The 22,156-nt window shown below is 45.2% G+C and overlaps 2 protein-coding genes across 2 annotated transcripts; one reads left to right on the top strand and one right to left on the bottom strand.

Moving 5' to 3' along the window:
* The first annotated feature begins 8,014 nt into the window (after positions 1 to 8,014).
* Positions 8,015 to 10,109, top strand: gpr37l1a (G protein-coupled receptor 37 like 1a). The gene is made up of 2 exons (XM_079748032.1): positions 8,015 to 8,745; positions 8,965 to 10,109. Exons 1-2 carry the CDS (start codon positions 8,068 to 8,070, stop codon positions 10,009 to 10,011), a joined length of 1,725 nt encoding a protein of 574 aa, XP_079604158.1. The 5' UTR covers positions 8,015 to 8,067; the 3' UTR covers positions 10,012 to 10,109.
* Positions 10,110 to 14,686: 4,577 nt separating this feature from the next.
* cUnh6orf89 (chromosome Un C6orf89 homolog) lies at positions 14,687 to 22,098 on the bottom strand. Its single transcript, XM_079747423.1, has 7 exons — positions 21,586 to 22,098; positions 21,053 to 21,218; positions 20,661 to 20,809; positions 19,991 to 20,139; positions 19,218 to 19,353; positions 16,237 to 16,360; positions 14,687 to 15,993 (listed from the first exon to the last, which is right to left on the bottom strand). The coding sequence occupies exons 1-7, from the start codon at positions 21,772 to 21,774 to the stop codon at positions 15,911 to 15,913; spliced, it is 996 nt and encodes a 331-aa protein (XP_079603549.1). The 5' UTR covers positions 21,775 to 22,098; the 3' UTR covers positions 14,687 to 15,910.
* Positions 22,099 to 22,156: the final 58 nt, after the last annotated feature.

The raw sequence follows: 22,156 nt of genomic DNA, 5'->3' as shown, positions 1-22,156 counted from the left end.
TCTCAGAGGAGGGTCCAGGGTCGTGCGCTGGTAGTGAGGGCCCTCAGAGGAGGCATGTGTTTCAGAGGAGGCCCCAGGGTCGTGCGCTGGTAGTGAGGGCCCCCAGAGGAGGCATGTGTCTCGGCAGAGGGCCCAGCAAGTCTCTCACTACAGATCAGCCGCTGCATCATGGGCCGTCTCTCTGTATAGTGGTCTCTGCAGAGGAGGCGCTGCTAATTGTACCCATGGTCAGTAATCGTTGGGTCTCTAAGTTTTAGTATTGCGTTACGACTACTGACAGGCTATTACATCCGTCTCCATCTTCTGATATTCATGTCCTGTATAATCTTTTGTATTTATGTGTCAATCCGCCCTGGATTGCTGTCATTTGGCGCGTCCCGACTGAGGGACTTATCCCTGTAGTGAGTCGCTATGGGTGCGGCTTAGGAGAGAGGATCCGCCCTACTTCCCCGTTTAGCAGCTCAGTTAGCGGCTCAGGTAGTATCTACTCACACAGCCATATGTTGTGGCTGTGTGAGTAGAACTCGACACAGCCACAACATATAAACAGCTCCATTTAAAAAAACAAGCAGAGCAGACGTCACAGTCAAAACTGTTAATAATCACTTGAGGAAAAAAGTCACGCAGAGCAAATTACATCGCATTTGAACTCCGTTGGGTCGCCGCTACAAAGGTTCTTGTATGGGAACGGACGCCAAGGGGAACCAAGTGAGTGGGCATAGCCAAAACACTGAGCTACTTTCCAAGAAGTCCCTCAGTCGGAATGCGTCTACTGTAGGGGCCGGGGCACTGGACCTGCAGCGGGCCGCTGTGTTGGAGGGCTCATAGGCCACATGCCAGGGCATCAGGGCCTTCAGGTAGAACACGTGTCTTAACTAGAATATGGATTTCCTGCAGAAAATGTGCAGTAGTGCAAAGTGAGGTTGAAAATATGTTTCAATAAAGAAACATAGTTTAAGACGTAAAGGAATGTTAAATGGCTTAAATCAAGTGAAGAGATTTGAACAAAAGTTCAAAAGTCTAAATGGAGTTAACAATGTAAACATGCACACCATTTAAGAAAATGTAAATGGTTGGAAACAAATAAAGTTACCACTGAATGAGCAGCGCAAAGCATTGCTGAAAATGCAGAAATGTAAAATTAATTGAACTGAAGAATCTGAAAGGTCAAATGTATTGCCCTGCACTGCTGAGAAATCGGAAAGGTCAAATGTATTGCAGTGCGCAGTGCACCTGGAAGCTGAAGTTGAAAACTGACTGAGGCTGAACTACATTACCAGAAGATGCAAAGGGCTGAAATACATTTTTACAAAAGCTGGAAGCTAAACTGTAATACTTTCAAAGCTGGAAGATACTAGTAGTAGTGGTACTAGCTGTAGTAGTAGTAGTAGTAGTAGTAGTAATAATAGTAGTAGTAGTAGTAGTAGTAGTAGTAGTAGTAGTAGTAGTAGTAGTAGTAATAATAGTAGTAGTAGTAATGAACTTGTAGTAGTATTAGTAGCTGAAGTAGAAGTAGTAGCTGTAGTAGAAGTCGTAGTAGTAGCTGAAGTAATAGTGGTATTAGCTGCACAAACGATATGCCTTATGAAAGGTATGGTATTGAACGATGTTTGTAGAAAGAATTATAATAATCCCGCCTTTTTTTTTTTAAAACCAGCCGAAATTGAATGTACTCGCCTAATGCTAATTTGTCCAGCCTAACGTTATTAAAACGTTAGGCTGGCAACGCTGCCTGAACGTCGTAAAAAGTAGTCCAATTGAGCGAGAAAAACTGCCCAATCTGGCAACACTGCCTGCATGTCCTCGCTATCTAACCTCAGCGTAACTCAAAGAAAACAAACAATAAATATATTGACTAAGTTACGAAGCCTGAAGTAGAAAGTGTCAGATAATGGGTTCCATTGACTTCCATTAAAAAAAATAGTATTTTAAAAGTAGAATATCTTAAAAAGTATGAAATATTTAAAAAATCTGAAAAGAAGCGCACAATTTCAAGCTAATTTAAACATTTTAAAATTGGAATGGAGTCTCTAGGTGAAAATTTGAAGAAGGAGATAGGTCCCAAAGTTTGTAGACAATAATAAAGAAGAAGGAAGAAAGAAAAAATCTTAAAGGTCCCAAGGCATGCTACTTCCTGGATGCTTTAATATAGATATTAGTGGGCCCCTAACCAGTATTTGAAGACCTTCCCGAACTTCAGCCGTGGCGCAGAATTACAGCCACTACGAGCCAGTCGCACATTGAGCTTTCCCTAAACGCGCCATTCCAGTGTCTGTAGCTTTAATGCAAATGAGGAGGAGAGAGGCGGGTCAAGGAGGAGGGTGGGGGTGTGGCCCTGAGCAGCTTGGGGCCACGGTACCATGCACTCTGTTTACAGTGGATGTATCGCAATGCCGAGGCACACACAGCCTTTAGCCGTGTTCTGTAAATATTCTACAACACACGGCTCTATATCTAAATAATATCATATTACTCATAGATATCTATATCATATTATAGATATTATCACGGCCAAAAGCTGTGTGTGCCTACAGACGATATTATGAATCTCAAACGACTGCGTCGGGTTCTCCGACATCTCTGGTTCTTCCACGTCCACATCAGTCTGAAGCAGACTGAACCACGACATGGAGGAGAAAGGAATTGTTGTCCGGGGTTGTTTCCCGCTTGAGCCCCACTTCTCGCTGCCGAGGGACCACCACCTTGGCAGCGGGCAGCGGGCAGCTCTTAGGCACCAGCGGGGCTCAAGCGGGAGACAATCGCGGGTAACAATCCCTTTCTCCTCCATGCCGTGGTTCATTTAGCCTACTTTAGGGAGTCAAAGCCAAAGTTCCTTTCCCCCAATTCATTCTCAACCATGGCTGAGATAACCCCCACTACGAGTCTCGTTGTGGAAATACCAGGGATGAGAGTCTGACGCGTTATGCGCCATAATACCAACAGCAGAACGGTTGTCCAAGTAACAAAGTGCACACCACTTGCGTTGCAGTCCTGGAGCTCTATATCTAAATAATATCATCTATATCTATATCGTCATAATATACATTATCACGGCCAAAAGCTGTGTGCACCTCCAGACGATATTATGAATCCAAACGACTGCGTCGGGTTCTCTGACGTCTCTGGTTCTTCCACTTCCACATCAATCTGAAGTAGACTGAACCGCACGCTGCCCGCTGCCCGCTGCCCGCTGCCCGCTGCCCGCTGCCCGCTGCCCGCTGCCCGCTGCCGGCTGCCGGGCAGCGGGCAGCAGGACTTCGGAGGGAGACAATCCCTTTCCTTTCCTCCTCCATGTCGTAGTTCATGTACTTCAGGGAGTCAAAGCCAACGTTCCGTTCCCCCAATTCCTTCCTTCCTCCAAGTTTTAGCCATTGGGGGACGATAGGCAGGCTAGGGGAACTCATATTAATGTTAGAAAACCTCAAAAAGTGAGATTTTCATGCCATGGGATCTTTAAGAAGAACTATAGTTGAGCGCTGCATGTAGCACCCACCTAATTAGACTAATCCATTTCTAAAATAATTCATGCCTTTTTAATTAGACGTGTAATACACACTTTTTACGTAAGCACGTAGGGCATTCCAATTATGATCGGGGCGAAAAGTAGTGTAGTGGAAGGACCCGGATGGTGTACTCAAAAAAGGTCAAAACGTTGAGTGTTTTTATAGCTGCTAGGCGTGAAGGGTGCACCGTTCAAAGCGGGATGCTTATGGCGGTTGACGAGCAACGGTGGCAGTCGCAATCGTGATTTCCGGTAAGTGCACCACGGAGTATTCGATGAGTGCGGATAGTTTACTACGTTAAAGTGTACTCATGGAAGTATGGATATCGGAACACAGCCTAGGGCTATTTATATCGGGTGCAACAGATTTGTGTACTTCTCCAGCTTGAGATTCAAACGCCTTTGTAGTTTCATTCGAAGGGGTGAGTCTTAACTGGAACTTCGGTGGGTCGTTTTTCCAATGAGAGCTAACACCGGCATCTCGAACATCTCTATCTTTATAATATTACCTGTGCATTTAGCGCTTCATACAGCCTTGATACAACCTCTAGCACCGCTCAAAACATTATCCATCTACAGCAGGGGTCGGTAAGGCACCGTGCCACCGCTGGCACGGGGCAGCATGATGTGCCAATGATTATTGGCACACTTAAAAAAAACAAAAACAAAAAAAACGTATTTTTAATTTTTATTTTATTATTATTATTTAAAAGAATCACAGCACAATGCGGCAGCATAATCATTACTACCGATTTTTTATGCACTTTATTCTGTTTTGGGCATTTCCTCCCAGTGCAAATATGTTTAAATTAGTTACAGAAACCAGTGTTTCGAAATGGGATCAATTTATATTTTTTAAACCTATGTTGTGAGTAATAGAGAAGAAAATATTTGAAATATTGTTGCAAGTGGCCTTTATGCATCGCCTTCACATGGTTTTGCAAAGCTGTACATGTCTTAATGATATTGATGTGGATGGTTCCAACATTCTCATATATTCTTGTTTTTTACATTTCTCACAGTGCAAATATGTTTTTGAATGAGTTTCTGAAAATAATGTTTTAAGATGGGACATATGTAATTATAATTTGTAAGCCCATGTTGCAAATATAACAACCAAAAAAACATTTAAAATGTTGATGCATGATTGTGGACTATATGTAAATAGCACAATTCCAGGTCTTCTGGAAATGTTTTTGGTCGCAGTGTCATAATTCAGCTTAATTTTTAATATACTGTTGCTTAAGGCACACTCATTTACAACAAAATGTTAAACTGGCATTGCAAGTTGAAAAGGCTGCTGACCCCTGATCTACAGCGCTCTGATGACCTGGATCATCCGCCGTGTTTCATGATGATGAATTGTGAAAGCTAGAAAGACATTTGGCAGTACCCTTTTTGGATGGACAAGCCTTCGTAGAGAGCTGGTGGCCCGTCTAGAGAGAAGGCCTGGCCACGCTCACTTAGCTTAGCTTAAAGGTTGATCCTGTACCCCTCGCTTCAGGGGAAAAGTCCCTAGCCAAAAATAAACCTTTCGCAGAGTTGTAGGTACTCATACTAATACTTTGGTGAACATTTCGGTGTGAGGTTATCACTGATTCTGGCAAATGTATGCTCAAAGAAAACAAGGGACCTCTGCAGCCTGATCCAGGATCGCATGTCGACAGCCAGATATCGGCCATATCTGGGCTCCCCGCTGCCAGACAGACAGATTCTGTAGGTTCACTGCGTCTCCTCTCCTCTTAGAGCAAGGCTGCGCCTGGCAGCCGTACGGAGCACAGAGACATCTGTGGTGCGGAGAACATGGCCTTGTGTCTTCTTACTAAAAGACTGATTCCTCACCGTGGGAAAATTGCAGAAATGTTTCATGCAGCGATCGTAAGACAGAAGCCCTGAGTTGTTGAATTCCACTGATATGTGATCCTTCTGGCTGATGCTCCAGAGAGCTGAAGACTCTCTCCTTGTCTCAGTGACGTAGCGGTGGCTGCAGAGCTCGAGTTTGGCCGCATTACTATACCAAGCGATGAAATAGGAGGTGTACGTTGTCCATCACCGATAGATGTTTTATAACAATGTAAAAGTGTTTGAGGCTTTATTATTACTTGAACTTGTATTCATTGTGGCTGTTACTATGAGGCCATACATTTCTCAAACATGCTCCAGCAAGACTTCTATGACTATTTATTAAAATGAGCCTGTTTACCACTAAGAGCATAACTGCCTTTATGTTTTCGTAACCAAATCCTTGGCAACCAAAGTTAATCAGCCAGTATGGTAACATTGATGAAAGGGTAAATTGGAAAAGTGTGGTTTCATTGAAGCATTTGGACAGACAGGTTTATAAGTTTTCCAGAAAACTTGCTGAGAATGTGACTATTCAGACTGAGCCATTCCATTCCAGCCATTCGCTTAGATGGTCTTATAACAGCTATAACAGCTGGTCTTATAACAGTTGTCCGTGGTCAATATGCTCTTAGGCATTGGAATGTGTGAAACACACACACACACACACACACACACACACACACACACACACACACACACACACACACACACACACTAACCACACACACTAACCACACACAAAGGTGTTTGAAAACAAGCACCTTAATAATCAGCCACCTTAAAAGATGTTGCTCAGTTTAATGGATATGGAGTCATTCAAAAAATAAGTAATCATTTACTTGTAACTTTTCAATCCCTTTAATGGACATCGTTGAAAGGACACAATGATGTTTGATTTGTAAAAAGATCCTTACTTTCACTTTAATGAAAACACTTGAAATAAGAATATCAATCTAAATGTAAACACTTGGCTACAGTTTGTACCTTATACAAATATATACCAAATAAATGTTTCCCAAATTGTATTTTTTGTAAGATATTAGGAATTATCAATAATGACAGTTATATAATAATAATAATAATAATAATAATAATAATAATAATAATAATAATAATAATAATAACAATAATAACAATAATAATAATAATAATATTTTGTTAAATTTCTGATGAAGCACTCTACTCATGGATGAAAACCCAAATATTTGTGTTCATACTGTGTTAATGCTAATATGAAGCAGAAGCGATCCACATTTTACAGTTGTGTTGTAATGCCATCAGGTGGTGGAGTACGTGTAACTACAGACGTCCACTGTAAAAATATTTAAAAACAAAGCCTTTAAAAATAGCCTACATAATCTTATAGATATCCAATTCCAACAATATGACAGTTTTTCTTACCTATGGCCTATGTGTTAAAGAGCATTAGCTCCTAGCCCTATGTGTTAGCAGAGCAGCTCGGTGTATGTGTTTAAAGAGAGAGGCTTCTTTATAAACTAATCCATATCAAGTGGTGTAGGGCCTAGTAACCACTGTTGCAATAATAGACAAGTAAACATGAAAGGATTTTTGAACAAAGCTCATGTTGCACTAACTATTTTCTAAGTGAGGGACCACTTCACAAAAACCTAATGTTTTGCTATGTTGCCTATTCTGCCACCTTTTGAAATCAGTGTTAACACACACAGTGTAAAGCCCCAGTCTATAATGCAGAACACTTGATGAAAACGTAACGTTGTCTTTTTTAAACATGATACACAGGTGTAGATTCATCAGACTTCACTGGGCCTCGTCTCAGAGCTAGTCAGGTGTCAAACGTGCTGTCCTCTAACAACGTTCCCAGTATAGCGTTAAATAAACCACGATGAAAACACTCTGATATTACTAGTTATAATATCATCCATCCTCCAGCATCAGTGTGAAAATTCAGAGATGTTGGTCTATAGTCCCACTTTGGAGAAGAATCAGATTAAAGAGGAGGAGGAGACCCCAGAACACAGGGGGGTGTTCCGGGGTCTTGGGGGGGAGTTTAACATTGGGGGGGACACATATCGGAAACCTGACAGATCCGTTAATGGTTTGAACAGAAATATGTCATAAATTAACTACACTGAAAAAATTCACAAATATATTTTATTCTACGAAAAAGATACATTTGTAAATGTAAAGGAAAACACATTTTGAATGGCAGTAATGAACTGATGAATATCAAATCAATTCTTTAATTGCACGCTCAATCATCCAGTTTTTTAGAATAAGAAGCGGTGACAAGACGCTGTGTTGCGCTTTCAAAATAAAATAAAATATTTTTCTCCCCCCGGTATAATTTTTAGGGTGCCACAAATGCGCCTGTCTCTCAATAATATGTCTTGCAACAGTGAATAAGCAGCTCAGGGTTTTACATGGATTACTAGGTTTTTCAGATACCCTTTCTAACGAAATGGAACTGTGTTATGCGAACCCTTCGACACAAGCCCACCAGGGGGCGCCCTGGGCCTCATCCTCGGCACCATCCCGAGCCAGGCGTCACATGGACGCTCTTCATATAGAAGAGGATCGAGGACCACGGACACTTGTGAGGAACTTCCACACCGAGAGAACTCATCTACTGGTTATGTCCGGAGCCAGAAATGGCCTAATGTGTGCTGTGCCGGAGGTCGTTGGGAAACATAGACTGATATTCTGAGACAACTGTTGTTTGGATAGTCGGAGAAGAAGTTATGGAGTTCAACTTGAGTTTGTTTCTCTTGCTCGTAGTCCTGACCAGCGGAACCGGGTCCCTTGGGGCCTCAGCGGACTCTGTGCACGAAGAAGGAAGAAAACAATCCTATTTAACTTCAAGTCAAATAGGTCAAGTTAAGTTTGCGGATGAGACCATCTCGGCTGATTCCTTCTCGAAGCAAGTCCCTCGGAGGAGACCCGTCCGAGGAGCAAAAGACGGGGTCTTTAAAAAGCGTGAACCACCTGTCCTCAATAACTACAGACAGGCGAGACCTTCCGACCCCCACGGTTATTTCACCACCCCTCAGGGTCCCCCTCACGGTCCGCTTCACGGTCCGCCTCACGGTCCACCTCAAGACTCCAGAAACAACTCCATTAGGGAGACGGTGGTGACCCAGAACCGCCTGTACCCCGTCACTGAGCGCTCCTACGGGGCCTACGCCGTGATGCTGCTGGCCCTCGTCCTCTTCGCGGTGGGCATCGTGGGAAACCTGACCTTGATGTGCACCGTGTGGCACAATTACTACCTGAAAACGACGTGGAACAGCATCCTGGCCAGCCTGGCCCTGTGGGACTTCGTGGTGCTGTTCTTCTGCCTGCCTGTGGTGGTGTTCAACGAGCTCACCACCACCCGGCTGATGGGACACCTGTCCTGTCGCATCGTCCCCTATCTGGAGGTGAATAGTATTAACAGTGTTCTTTTTGTATAGTCGACAGAGAAAAAAGTTTGTATAGTTTGTCAGATTTATTATTATAATTGAGACCTAATGATGCACTGCTCTTTGTTTTAAGTGTGATTGTTTTCTTTGAAATGCATTCCCAATATTTTCTTGACCCATTGGAGCTTCAGTGTCAATGCAGTGGTGTGACCCCTGGCCCCCGCTCTCCTCCTCCAGGTCACCTCCCTGGGCGTGGCCACCTTCAGCCTGTGTGCCCTGAGCATCGACCGGTTCTACGCCACCACCAACCCCAGGAGGCTCCAGACGTCTGAGGTGGAGCCCTGTCCGTCCATCCTGGCCAAGCTGGCCGTCATCTGGGTGGGCTCCATGGTGCTGGCCGCCCCTGAGCTGCTGCTGTGGCAGCTCACTCAGGAGCACATCCCCGGGCCAGCAGCTTCACCACACAGCGGCCCCTCCACCTCGGACCCTCGGGACGCCTCCACCTCCGGAGCCGCGTCCAAACTGCCGAGCGCTGCTTTCTTGGTGGACATGTGTGTCCGCCAGCCCTCCGCGGAGCTCCCGGAGACCCTGTACTCCCTGGTGCTGACCTACCACGAGGCCCGCATGTGGTGGTACTTTGGCTGCTACTTCTGCCTGCCGCTGCTCTTCACCTTAGGCTGCACCCTGGTGACGCACCACGTCGCCGCGCAGCAGCCGGCCCCCCAGGGCGGCCGGGCGGCCGGGCAGCGCTCCCTCACACCCTGCTCCAGCTCCTCGTCCTCCTCCCTTAAGACCCGCCAGCACCTGAGGCGAGAGCGGAGGCACACGTCGGCGGTGACGGCCTTCGCTGTGGTGTACGCCGCGTGCAACCTGCCGGAGAACGCCTGCAACATCACCCTGGCCTACGTCCCCGTCCCCATGAGCCCGGGCACTCGGGCCCTGCTGGAGCTGGGGGGCCAGTTCCTCCTGTTCCTCCGCAGCTCCGTCACGCCGGTGCTGCTGCTGTGTCTGTGCGGCCCGCTGGGCCAGGCCTTCATCAACTGCTGCTGCTGCTGCTGTGAGGAGTGCCTCACCGACGGGGTCGCCTCGCCTCCGCCCCTCCCCCCAGCCACCGTCGCCGCTCATCGCCCCCTCTCCTCGCCCTGCCCCTCCTCGCTGGGCTCCACACCCTCCTCCAATAAGGACCTGGACGTGCCATTGCTGACCCCCCTCTCAGGGAAGCAGGAACCCTTCAAGAGGAAGATGGAGAGCCCCCCTGCGGTGGCCAAGGTGACTTCCTGCTGACCTTGTTCCAGCGCTCCCCTCCTCCTCCCTCTGACGTGTTACACTCAATACAAAAGATGTGATATTATTTGGTGTGTTTTTTATTCTATTCTGTATATTCTGTATTTTCTTCTGAGAGAATGAAGAGTGGCTGAGGTATACTTTGAGCCAGTAAGGTGATCAATCTCTGCGTTTGAATCCTTTAACTTGTTGAATGAAACAAGGGTTTCCTTTTTTATTATTCCGATTATTTTTGATAAGTCGTTGATAGGTGTCCAGTGACTCCTCAGCTCCTAACTCTAGTATGTATCTGGATCAGAAATAAACAAGCTGTCTATTGGTTCTCTGTGTCTGAGATCCTTTTCTGCTGCAAATATCACTACCTAATACTAAAAGACCAAATGAGTTCATGATTCCATATCCACAGGTCTTCTCAGTGCAGGTTGTGATGCAGTTCATCACAACTAGGACCAGTATTGAATCACCGACATGGCGACACCAGGCGGGGCCCCCTTCAAGGGCCATACCCTTTAAAGAGGATGTGTTCGGAGATGAAAGTTCACGCTTTCGTAAATGTTTGTTGTTATTAAACCACTCAGCGCTTCTCCGTCCTGTTGCAAAGAAAAGGGTACGGTATGAAATTGACAAATACAATATCCACTAAAAGTCCCCCTGAAGACATGAACCAGGACGTCTGCATGAAAAGATGCCAAGCAAACCTTTAGGCCTGGACTAGGTGTACCAGACAGATCCCCCCCCACCCAGGATGCTGCCTCTGGCGTCAGACTGAGATAGCAGAACTGCATCCAGTGTTGAGATCACTGACGTGTGCCGAAGTATTGAGCACAGAATATAAGGCTACTAATTGCTTGCAAGTATAACGATTTAGGACCAAAGTGCATATCTGAGTGGTCTGAGGGTTCGGAAGTAGTTGTCATTCCCCACGTGCCTCAATGCTGTATATTTTGAATAAGGGCTCAAAACATTTGCCGCATGTGTAATATTTGACCCTCCAGTTGATTTTACCAATCTGGTTCTTTTCCCGTTCTGTTCTTCATGTCTTTAACCTCCTTTAAATGGCTCCTTGGGATCCTGCTGATGCAGGGCCTGTAAATGGCCCTTTGTTTGAAGGGTATATGAATAAATTTCATATACTTAATGAAATATAATTTCATGAATTTGAAATATTAATAAACTTGCAACCTTAAATATCAACTCTTCCACACATTATGGATACTTTAAATGATTAATATTATAGCCTTCTTTAAATAAAAATCACATACATTCTATCACATACATTCATCTATGAGAGATTGCCAGTCACTTTATAATTCCACAGACATAGCTTCTAGATAGGGGCAGAAAGGGAAGATTCAACCATACATACATACGGACCAGTAGGGCGGTATGATGATAGTTCCTGCCCTATGAGTTGGACAGTGGCTCTGTGAGTAGAAATAGTTGTCCTCCTACTTAGATTAGCCTTTTCCTAGCCAAAGAAAGGGAAAGCCAGACTGCAATAAGGTTTGCATTGTTCACATCTCCCCTCCCTCAGCCCTCTCTTTGCATATCAATAGCTGTCCACCCAAGAGCGTTGCTAAGAAACCATCCCTGTAGAGCCATGGAAGAAGCGGGCTGTCTGGTGTGGGAATGGTTCCCTGACAGGCGGGATCAACATGGAGCAATACTACTGAGGCCCACACACCTCTTCCTGCTCCCGTGAGCCTGCACTTGGCCTGTTGGAAAGTATTCTTGGTGCACAGAAAGTGGAACTATAAACTGAACTCCATTATAAGGGCTTCAGCCCGTGCGACCAAAACAAACCCTTGGCGGGCCTCCCTACAAAATCAAAGGACAATAAGGGGTCCTTATGGTTGCCTTGACAACCCTGGGCGGGGGGAAGGCTGGGCAGCGGGGCAGTGCACGGTTGTTTATTGGTCTTTGTAGCATCAGATTTATTATTGATTTAATATTAAATATTACATAGGCCTGCCTATTCATGTTTGAAGTTACTTTGTAACTTTAATATCCTGTTGTTATAAGTCAATTATTTAGCATATCAAGATCAGCACGAATTTTCGATTATGATTAAGGTGGGTTGAGGTTTTTTATAATCTTCTTATAAAGGGACTTGCTAATCATTTTGGCTATGGGAATTATGTGCTGTTTGGGAGGAATTTTTATGCAACTTTTTTGTTTGAAATGTGAGAGAAGAAGTGACATTCTTGAGGCACATTGTTAATAATTTCCAATAGCATACATAAATAATTCTGAACTGCTGTATATTTTCCGCACCTGACACAGCCCTCAAAAAAAGAGATTTAACAGCTATTCAAAAGAGATAGGAGAGTCCTGAAGAGCAGAGAGGAGCATGTTTTTAAACTAAACCCTAGATCCCGCCTTCCCATGGTTTCTCTGCCATTGAGAAGCATCTGTGATGGAAATGCCTGATGAAGTCCCGAAACCAATCAGGGAAAAGATGCCCTTATTCGGAACCGAAGGCAGTGCCAGATCTATAGAGGCTCATAGAGGCAGTCTCAGATCTATACTGGCTCGTAGAGGCAGTCTCAGATCTATAGAGGCTAATAGAGGCAGTCTCAGATCTATAGTGCTTTATAGAGATGGTCTTAGATCTATAGAGGCCCACAGAGGCAGTCTCAGATCTATAGAGGCTCATAGAGGCAGTCTCAGATCTATAGAGGCTCATAGAGACAGTCTCAGATCTATAGAGCCTCATAGAGGCAGTCTCAGATCTATAGAGTCTCATAGAGGCAGTCTCAGATCTATAGAGGCTCATAGAGGCAGTCTCAGATCTATAGATGCAGTCTCAGATCTATAGAGGCTAATAGAGGCAGTCTCAGATCTATAGTGCTTTATAGAGATGGTTTCAGATCTATAGAGGCCCACAGAGGCAGTCTCAGATCTATAGAGGCCCACAGAGGCAGTCTCAAATGTATAGCGGCTCATACAGAGACAGTCAACCATGTTCCCAAAGAACATGTTGCCAACTAATAAATGACAATCAAATAATAGCTCTGTAGTAGTCTATACCTTTTTCTAGTTTGTCATCTGAAGATTGTGGGATATGATCTGGTCCTCATGTTGTGGTGGTGATTAGCAGGACAGGCTGGTTGAAGGCCAAAGTGTTAGGCTCTTTAATTGCCAGCTATAGAACCAATTGGCATACGTTTCATCAGTTGCCAGTTCATTCAATGGGACAGAAGGGGGAACTGAACCGGATCACCACTCAGCTGGGGATGGATGGAGCCGTGTTGGATGTTCTGGTCGCACAGCCAAGACCAGGAACAGTTCTGTCTGGCTGTTGTTGACTCTTTAAAGACACGGAAAACACCAACAAAGCCTGCAAAATAACCCAGTGTGTAGCTTCCTCTCTTGAATAAACATTTGTTTTACTCAACATTAACAAGCAAAGCCAAGAAATGCCCTGTCGATTGGGTTCCTGAGGGGCCACTGAACCAACAAGGAGCCAAGAACCAGCAGTAGCCTCATGCTTCAGAGCCGTCTCTCTCTGCCCTCCACTGGGGGGTTGCAGGCCTTGGCGTGTGATATGTCACCCTAACAATGCAGTTACAAGTCTTAAAGAGAGCAGTGTGGTGACAACGTTTTGAACCCGACATAAAAAAAGCAAGCTATCGCCCTCTGTTGGTTAAAGAACAGATTGAGAATGGCAATTTTAATACTGCATCACTTTGAGATGAGATGCCACCTCGTGTTGAAAACATACACGGTTTAACATATATGGTATACGGTTTAACGTATACCATCAACCGAGCTAAAGGCAAATCCGGGCTTATTTCGCTTAGCCTCGTTATTTTCAGCTAGAGTTGCGTTCCATTAACCTGATTTATGGGAATCTCCGCTAAGTAACCATGGCAACTCATCCGACCTAACTAACTGGTCGGTAGCAGGCTAACTGTCAGGCCTACTTGAGCAGTAAACCTGGATTATGCGCGCTCACGAGATATTTATTACGCACGCTCAATATGTACGATATTTAATTAAAATATGCTACGCTTAATACTACTTATGCATTCAACAGATAGTCGACTTTTTGCCAGATAGCCTCCCTGAATTTATTAATGGTTACGGTGTTCCCTTTTGAGTTATTATATGCTTGTACTCCTCATATACCTCCAACTTCAGTTTGCCGCTGGAAAAGATCCCGCTCTGTCCTTTTCCGACATTTGATCCATGATTCGACTATCATGGTTCTGGGCTGGTTATATATACCGTGAGCGCGCGTAATCCACGATAACGTAAGCCTGTCTTCAACTAACCTGATCAAGGCGTGGCTGAACTGCGTTGATGGAACGGCTTTAGCCTCAAGTGGAAGTTGGTGTTAGTTCTAACCGGGCTTAATCAACTAAGCGCCGCGTTCGTTAACGACTTTGATGGAATACCCCTCAGCCGGGTGTGCTCAAAAAACACAAAAGTGATGATAATTTATGACAAACATGGCAGTTCAATGACAGCTGAGCCACACAAATAGATTTGATCTGTCAGTGCAACACTTTACAGGACTTAGTTAGACCCGTCGAGCAGAAGTCAGAACTCCTACGTCCCCTACTCATATATTGGGTGGGGTTTTACTCAATACTCATCCTCCACACAATAAATTCATCCAATGGGAAAGAAAATCAACACATTTGCTTTTAGTTATAATTTTGTTCTTATTTATTTTGATTATATTGACATTAATGCTGACAGATTGGCTACTCAAAATTTTAATCAACTTAATTGACAATTTACTCATCTTACACACCAAAGCAATATTTTTTTCAAGAAACAGATTTAAGGAACCAACTGCCTTCATATACACACACTCACACCCATACACCCAGTTTGTTAGCCAGTAGTGCTAGGATCAGATCCTGGTATGTCGACATGTGTTGTAATGTGTTACAATGTGCGGATCAGGTTGTAAAGGCCATTTATTGTTTTGAAGGCAGTTTTCATCTCAATATCAGAGCTGGTAGGAACCCAAACCCCCCCTCCCCCAAGCTAGGTGGGCTGTCCCGAGGCGTCTGGAGACGGCCAAGTGTGTGCTGAGGAACAGGAAGGACAGAGCACTAGGGTGGCACAACCATGTACAAAAGCAAAAAGGGGACCCATGATAAAACCATTCTCCTTGTTCACTTGCCTTACAGAGGATCCTTTGTAGTAAACCCATGTATGTTATGTGTGGAGGTGACAGCTTAAGTATCCCGTTCTTGTCTCTGATACCAATTAAAAGTGTCCCATGCGCCACTGACCAGTGTTCAACTGCAGCAGGGCGCCAGCAGCTCATATTGCCCTGGATATCCATGAACTTCCCTGTCGTGACCGCCAAAATAAAATAAGCCTTAAATCGGGGGGTTTCCTGTACCACAGACCTGCGTTTGTTACATCTGGTCAGGAGAAAAGGTTAGTTTGGTATGGGATCAAATCTAGCACGCTTCAGAAATAATTAACTATCTGTGTGTATTTTACAGTTGAAAGCGCCTAAAAGTAACCCTAACCTCACAGGTTGAGACCTCATCCTGGGCTATATGGCGTGTGCCATTAACCACGGACAGTCCTTCCCTCTTCAAGGCACACCTACCCTTACTAGGACCTGCTCTGAGTTTGGGTTTAATGACCGCATCTCACTGTATGCTCGCCCCACAAACCATTCAGAGCTTTGTTTAAACATCAAAGCACATATCTAATTTCTGTGCTCGGTTAATGTCATGAATTAAAATTATTATTTACAATTATATACAATCACATGTTCAAAATATATTTTGAACGTTACTTTTGGGAACAGTGAAGTGAAGTACTTATGATGAACAAAGGTCTGAAGATAACATCACAGATTGAATAGGGGTCGGTGAGAGAGCTTCAGTATGAAAGCCCGGGAGACGGCCCCCTGACGCACACCTTAGAAAGCAGAACCATCACAGACTATGTTCTGTCCGCTCCCTGGAAAGAGCTCCATCTGCCAGTAGCGTGGATCAGCATACACTAGACGGAGGAAGGGGAGACAAGAGACACTTCAGAGAGGCTTTCTGTGCAAACTAGGACTAATTAACTCAAATGAATATTGCTTGGTATCAGATATGGCGTTGTCTCTGAGGTTAACATTTAGTGTATCGTTGCTGTTGAAGTATAGCTTGGCAATAACCAAAACATAGCAGGAAATAAACCTAGCCTTGACATGGGGAACCAGGAGAGAGAGAGAGAGGTCCCAGGGGTCGGAGGACTGACCGATGTTCCCAGGCTGGAGCCAGATGTGGAATGAGCCGCAGTGTTTCCTGCAGCGATGAACTGGGAGCACGTGTAGAGATGGCAGCCCCTCTCCCACCACCAGCCAACCCAGCACCCCGACCCCCTAAACACAGAGGACCACATGGTTCAGGGGCGAGGGGATGAGGGGATCTAATTAGACATGGCTCCTTAACAGAAACACCTTCTTCCTATACTCCAGGTATTTTTCAGCGCTCTGAGTCACATGCTGGAATGGTGCAGCTAAGCTAGGTAGTCTACATGGGCTCCGATGGTAAGCTAGAGACCCACTTAGGCCCGCTGCTACTCACAGAGCTATCATTTACCCTTTGAGCGACCAAAACTCGGTTTTACCTGATATTGATGTTCCTCTCCTGATTTTCAAACCGCTTATCTGGGTCGCAGGTTATATTTTATATATAACCCAGTGGCGACTGGTGTTTTTTAAAGTGAGGGAGGAAGGACTGCGCGCTTGGTTGCCATTGGCCTGCTTGCACTGTTAGTGGCGTACTGTGGCATAACTATGTGAGACTCAAGTTGTTTCAGGGTGTTTTGGTGAACTACAGAATAGCAGGGAGGGATAATTATGTGAATTGATACAAATCCACCAGTGGCAGCATTGTACTTTGAAAGCTGGTGGGCAGCATGTCTTTGACTACAAGGGCAGAAGGAAAGGATTGAAAGCCAATATCATTGGGCCTATTTTTGCCCTTAATGACTGAAGCGATTGCTTGTAATTTGGCTATGTTTATTTTCAGCTACAATTGTTTGTAGCTGAAGACCATGATGCCAAAAGTGATGCCATTTAAATTGCATCATGCTCTGAATCATTCACTAACATCGTTTCCACAATATCAAACAGAATGGTCAGAGTAACAAACAATTAAAAGAACAACAAGAACATTATTTCACAACTATTTACATGGGCTGTAAGCCTAACATTGTTTGAGGCAAATGTGGATGTTAATGGATGTTTCAGAATGTTGGTTCAGTAAAATATTTTAACGAAACGTAGTTCCTTTTTCATTCGCCGCAACGTTACTTTTCCCAGGGACAGATTTGACAGCGAGACTGCCTTCTCAGGCAGTATGCTATGGCGTGAGCATGGAGTGGAATGAGAGCTCTGGAAGGGACTATTACACAAGCAGGCAGGCGCGCTTGCTGCGCGCCTGCCTGCTTGTGCAATAGTCCCTTCACAAGCTCTCATTCCACACCGTACGAGACAGACGCTGGTAGCGTGAAACTGTCTCTGCATCTCTTCCGCAGGTATTATCCAAAGCCAGTCCTCACGACCAAACAAGCCAGCAGTGGAACGAGATAACAAACGGCCGCGGGCTCCACAGCCCGGCCGCGAGCTACCAAAACGCCAAAGTAAGCGAACAGAGCCGCACTGTACCGCAACGAACAGTAGGGCACCGCTCGGTGGAAACGAGGCATACGACTGGGCGGGTTCGTTGGTTCTCGTAGCCTAGACTTGAGGGGATAACCCCTCCCTCCGGGCTGCTCCACAGCCAGGGCTCCTGCTTATTGGTTCATAGCGCAGCCAGGGCTCCAGCTAGGGTTAGTACTGTATGGACTAAAATGTATATCACGGTATGATTTGAGGCCTAGACGGTAACGGTAATATGTCACGGTATGTTAATTTTATCTTCTAATTTCAATACAAATGCTTCTGAAGGGGTAAAATACTGGTTAGGCAGTAGAACTGCATGAAAAAAAATGCAAAATCTTTTCTCAAGTTACTCTCTGAGAAACACTAATGATAAATAGTATGGATTTCTTTCTCCACTTGCTCGCGGACCTTGCCGTATAGTTTTGGCATCTCAATTTGGCTGAGCAGGTAACGCGTACCTGGGATCAAGTGTTTTGACCATCTCTTTAAAGCCCTTTCTATCGACATTTTGAAAAGGAACCATGTCCTTACACAGGTAAACAGTGACAGCGTTTGTTATCTCATTCCACTGCTGGCTTTTTTGGTCGTGAGGACTGGCTTTCAAAATGCCTGCGGAAGCAATGCCTGATTGCAGAGACAGCTTCACCCACTGTCTCGTACGGTGTGGAATGAGAGCTTGTGAAGGGACTAATTCGCATGCACGCAGGAGCGCTTGCTGTGCGCCTGCATGCTTGCGCAATAGCATACTGCCTGAGAAGGCAGTATCGCTGTCAAATCTGTCCCTGGGAAAAGTAACGTTGCGCCGAATTGAACAAGGAACTAAGTTTCATTACCATATTTTTTCAGTAGTTGCACGTAACTTTATTTTTTCATGAAAAAGTAGTTATGTTACTGTATTAACGTGTTACTTACTCTGTAACGTGTTACACACAACACTGTCTACCGGTCACAATATAACGTCAATATCCATACCGTAGCGCAATTTTACACCGGTGTATGGTCTATACCGTACACCCTTAACTCCAGCCTATTCGTGAATAGACGTAGGCGGGATCCAGATCCCTTAGCTAGTCACACCCACTCAAAGAGGACTTTCCTCCTCTCTCCCGTTAAACCCATGTTATTCACCAGCCACCAACACTTACGGGGAAATGAATGGGAGTCAATGGAGGCTGAGGGAGGTCCTCCCTGAAGTAATTTTCAATAGGCGATAGGGGGTGCTAATGTCCCTTTACCCAGGGAAACAAACATTATATATACAAAGGCATTAAAGTAGTCATATTTAAGGGTATTAATTCATTAAAGTAGTCTGGGCAATCTAATTTTTTTATTCTCAACAATGTTAAGGAGGATTTTACTCCCTCTCCTCACTGGAGAAGCCTCCAATGATATAACCCGAGGTTCAAGTATCGACGTTTATGTTGTAGTTATGGTATAGACTCCACTACAGTATAATGTCTCTACTTTCTGGTTAAGGACTTAATTTATTCATAGATTAATATTTAGTATATTTTTTTGCTAGGTTGTACCACAGGTTTTTCCCTTCCAACATGGCGGCCCCAAAGCTCACCGTGCTCTGAGAGTTGGGGCTGTGGCTGACCAGGCAGCGCTGCAGCGTAGTGCCCGCACCGTCCAGCAGAGGGCAGAGCTCTGCCTTGGGGAACAGCCAGCGCAGAACCTTCTCCCTGGTGGCATAGCTGAACCGCCTTCAGGGTGCGCAGGAGAAACAAGCCAGGCATTGGTGATCAGAACACGAAACAAACACACTAATTCTTCCTCCAACTTAACACGCTGTAGATACGAGTCGAACGTTGTGAGGGAGAAGAGAGAAAGATTGTGAAAATAACATAAAACCCCTCCCCGATTCCTCCATCCCTTAATTTCTCCACCGTTGCATTGCAACAGGGACTCCCTGACACCTGTCAGGTGCGCGATGCCCTGATTGCTCGGAGGGAGCTGGGAGCGGTCTAAGATCTGATAGTCTCATACAGGCAGGCACGGTGACCAGCAGCGCACTAACAATAATACATTTCATTCATACTTGTTTTCTAGATGCTTTATAATGGCAATGATTAAACAACAAATCTAAGAAATATTTGATTTGGTTAATATAAAATAATAATGAATTCATATATTATGAATTAATATTAATATTGGTGGTTATTATTATATTTTACATTTGCCACTTTAGAAACATGAAAGATTTTCTGATCACTGTCATGTTAGATTATGGCCTGTCCTCAGGCAGAGAGCTGTGTTGCATGATGGGAAGGTGGAGAGACAGAGACCAGAGCAGTGTTGTAAACATTATATAAAGATGGAGAGCCAGTGAGAAAGAGAGACCAGAGCAGGGTGAAGTTGGCCGGGCCCTGGGGGAAGCCGTCCTCGGTGGTGTGGGCGCCGTCCTCCTCCAGCAGGATGGACATGGACTCAGAGTGGGCCGAGTACAGCTCCTCAAGCTGCCCCCGCTGTAGGCTCAGGGACAGCCCGCCCTGGAGCCCAGCCAGGGAGAGAGACCACAAGAGGGTTGGCTGGTTGCAATGTCCCCAATGCGTGTGTGGGAGTGTTTGAAAAGCAGCCGAGTGAATGGGTTAAGTTCTTCACACATTAGGTCAAGCTCGGCCATCTGGAGAATCCAGCTCGTCATTTTGTTTTTGAGAGTATCCAACAGCAAAAGCCCCACCCCTCCTTCAGGCCTCCCTCCAAAGCCACTAAACATGTAACTAGTTGCTAGGTTTAGCATTAGTTCTGCCTAGCCGACTCAGGTTATGCGCTAGCAGTCACTGTCAGAGCTTGCGAAGGTAGTCGAGGAGAAATGAAGACAGACAAGTACGCCATCCAATAATTTAATGGAATCATTGGACAGACTTAAATTATTGTAGAATTTCTAGCATTACATACCTTAACAACAAATTGATAACTAAAATCAATAACACCAGACACCTTTCCCAATCAATGGGGAATGTGGACTCAAGATGGACCTGAAGCCGACATGCTGGGTGTGGTTGTTTACCTTGAGTAGGACCAGCTGCGGGCCCCTTCGTAATGCAACCGTCTCCTTTAGGGTCTCTGGGACCTCCAGCACAGAGGAGATCTCCGAGCAGGCCGAGCAGTTGACCAGGTTCTGTCGCAGTGTCCCAGCACTCCACCACTCATGGAAACCTCCAATGGAAGAGGAACAGTTTCAGGCTCCTGCTTGAAGTGTGTTCGTGTTGCAACCACAAGCCTACTTTTACACTGTGTCTGACAACGTTTTCGAAAAGGCTTATAGTTTTGAACGACATTCAACCGTCTTTTGCTGCCCTTTATCGGAGTACAGATACACATATGCCTTTCAAACTTAACTTGATAACATGAAACATCACAACATCTATCCAACGGGTCGATTACAGAAGAGCTGCACACCTTGGAGGTTGTACTTCTTGGCAATGGGCAGAGACAACAAGCGGACGTGGCTGAGCGGTGATGACCAGTTGCTGCAGCCCAGGGAAGCAAGCCCCAGCTGAGGGTCGCTCTGAGGGTAGGTGAAGGCCAGCACCACCAGCAGAAGAAACCCCACCGCCACAATGAACTGGAGAGGACAGAGCAGTCAAACAGGGTTGAGAAGCACGTGCAGGCTGCTTCCTCCTGGCTGTAGAAGTGTCGTAACGAAGGTTTACCGCCTGCTTCTTCCTGCAGTACATTTCAGCAGTTGTTTTAGCGGGCAAGAACTTAGGTTATAAACAACCCTTAAAAAACGACATAGGCCGAAAGAGACAGGGCTGATCCATAAGTACCAAGTTCAATCAACTCAGCAGGTGTGGCTGTCACTGAAGACTTTAATATATCTCTAAAATACTTATATATACGTATATATTATATATAGAGAGAGAGCATCACTTTGTCCATCGGTGTCAATCAGCAGACTAACAAGCATTCTTCAACAATATGACGCAAACCTTCAGGGTGGCTCGCAGGACCGGGAATTGGTGAGGGTCTCTCCTGGGCTCATTGGTCTCCAAGACCTGCTTGATGAACTTCTCGATCTCCCCCTCGGACATCCCGTAGCGATAGCCGGACTGCCGGAGGATGTGGATGCTCTCCGACAGCTTGTCGTAGATGCAGGGCTCACTCCCCGCTGCGCCCATTATGTCCCCTCTACTGCTTCTTACCAGTCATACTTCTAGAAACACTGCTACTGAACACGTCCTCACCACTACATCCACTCCTTGAAGGACAACCTAACTAAAGTTTACACAACGAACCTCGACCAAACATTGTGCTCCTAGAGGAACCAGCAGCTGTCCCCTTCTCACTGGTTCATACCTCGCCCTTTAGACCTCTACAACCACCGCTTGGTGTGTGTCCAGTAACGTCTAGTGAACCGGACTTCACTTTAATTTACCTTCAACATTTACTACATTAAGCTACACTTGACCAAGCGTGTTGACGCAAGACGTCAACGATGTTAATTCTTCTTCTTCTTATGATCACAATGCATACTGAAAGCCTGGACACTACCGCCCTCTC

The sequence above is a fragment of the Pollachius pollachius genome (genome assembly GCF_949987615.1).
Source record: "Pollachius pollachius genome assembly, chromosome: 12".
NCBI classification, from domain to species: domain Eukaryota; kingdom Metazoa; phylum Chordata; class Actinopteri; order Gadiformes; family Gadidae; genus Pollachius; species Pollachius pollachius.
Note: the sequence above shows the minus strand (reverse complement) of the source record. Positions and strands in the feature narration are given on the sequence as shown.

Bases quoted from the DNA above. Each gene is read 5' to 3' on its own strand.
- cUnh6orf89 (XM_079747423.1), bottom strand. From the start codon at position 21,774: ATGGGCGCAGCGGGGAGTGAGCCCTGCATCTACGACAAGCTGTCGGAG. The intron at 20,140-20,660 runs GTAAACAACCAC...GCTGGGCTCCAG, and splicing joins CGCAGCTGGTCCTACTCAAG to GGCGGGCTGTCCCTGAGCCT. The intron at 16,361-19,217 runs GTGAGCTTTGGG...CTCTGTGTTTAG, and splicing joins GCCCCAACTCTCAGAGCACG to GGGGTCGGGGTGCTGGGTTG.
- gpr37l1a (XM_079748032.1), top strand. From the start codon at position 8,068: ATGGAGTTCAACTTGAGTTTGTTTCTCTTGCTCGTAGTCCTGACCAGC. The intron at 8,746-8,964 runs GTGAATAGTATT...CTCCTCCTCCAG, and splicing joins GCATCGTCCCCTATCTGGAG to GTCACCTCCCTGGGCGTGGC.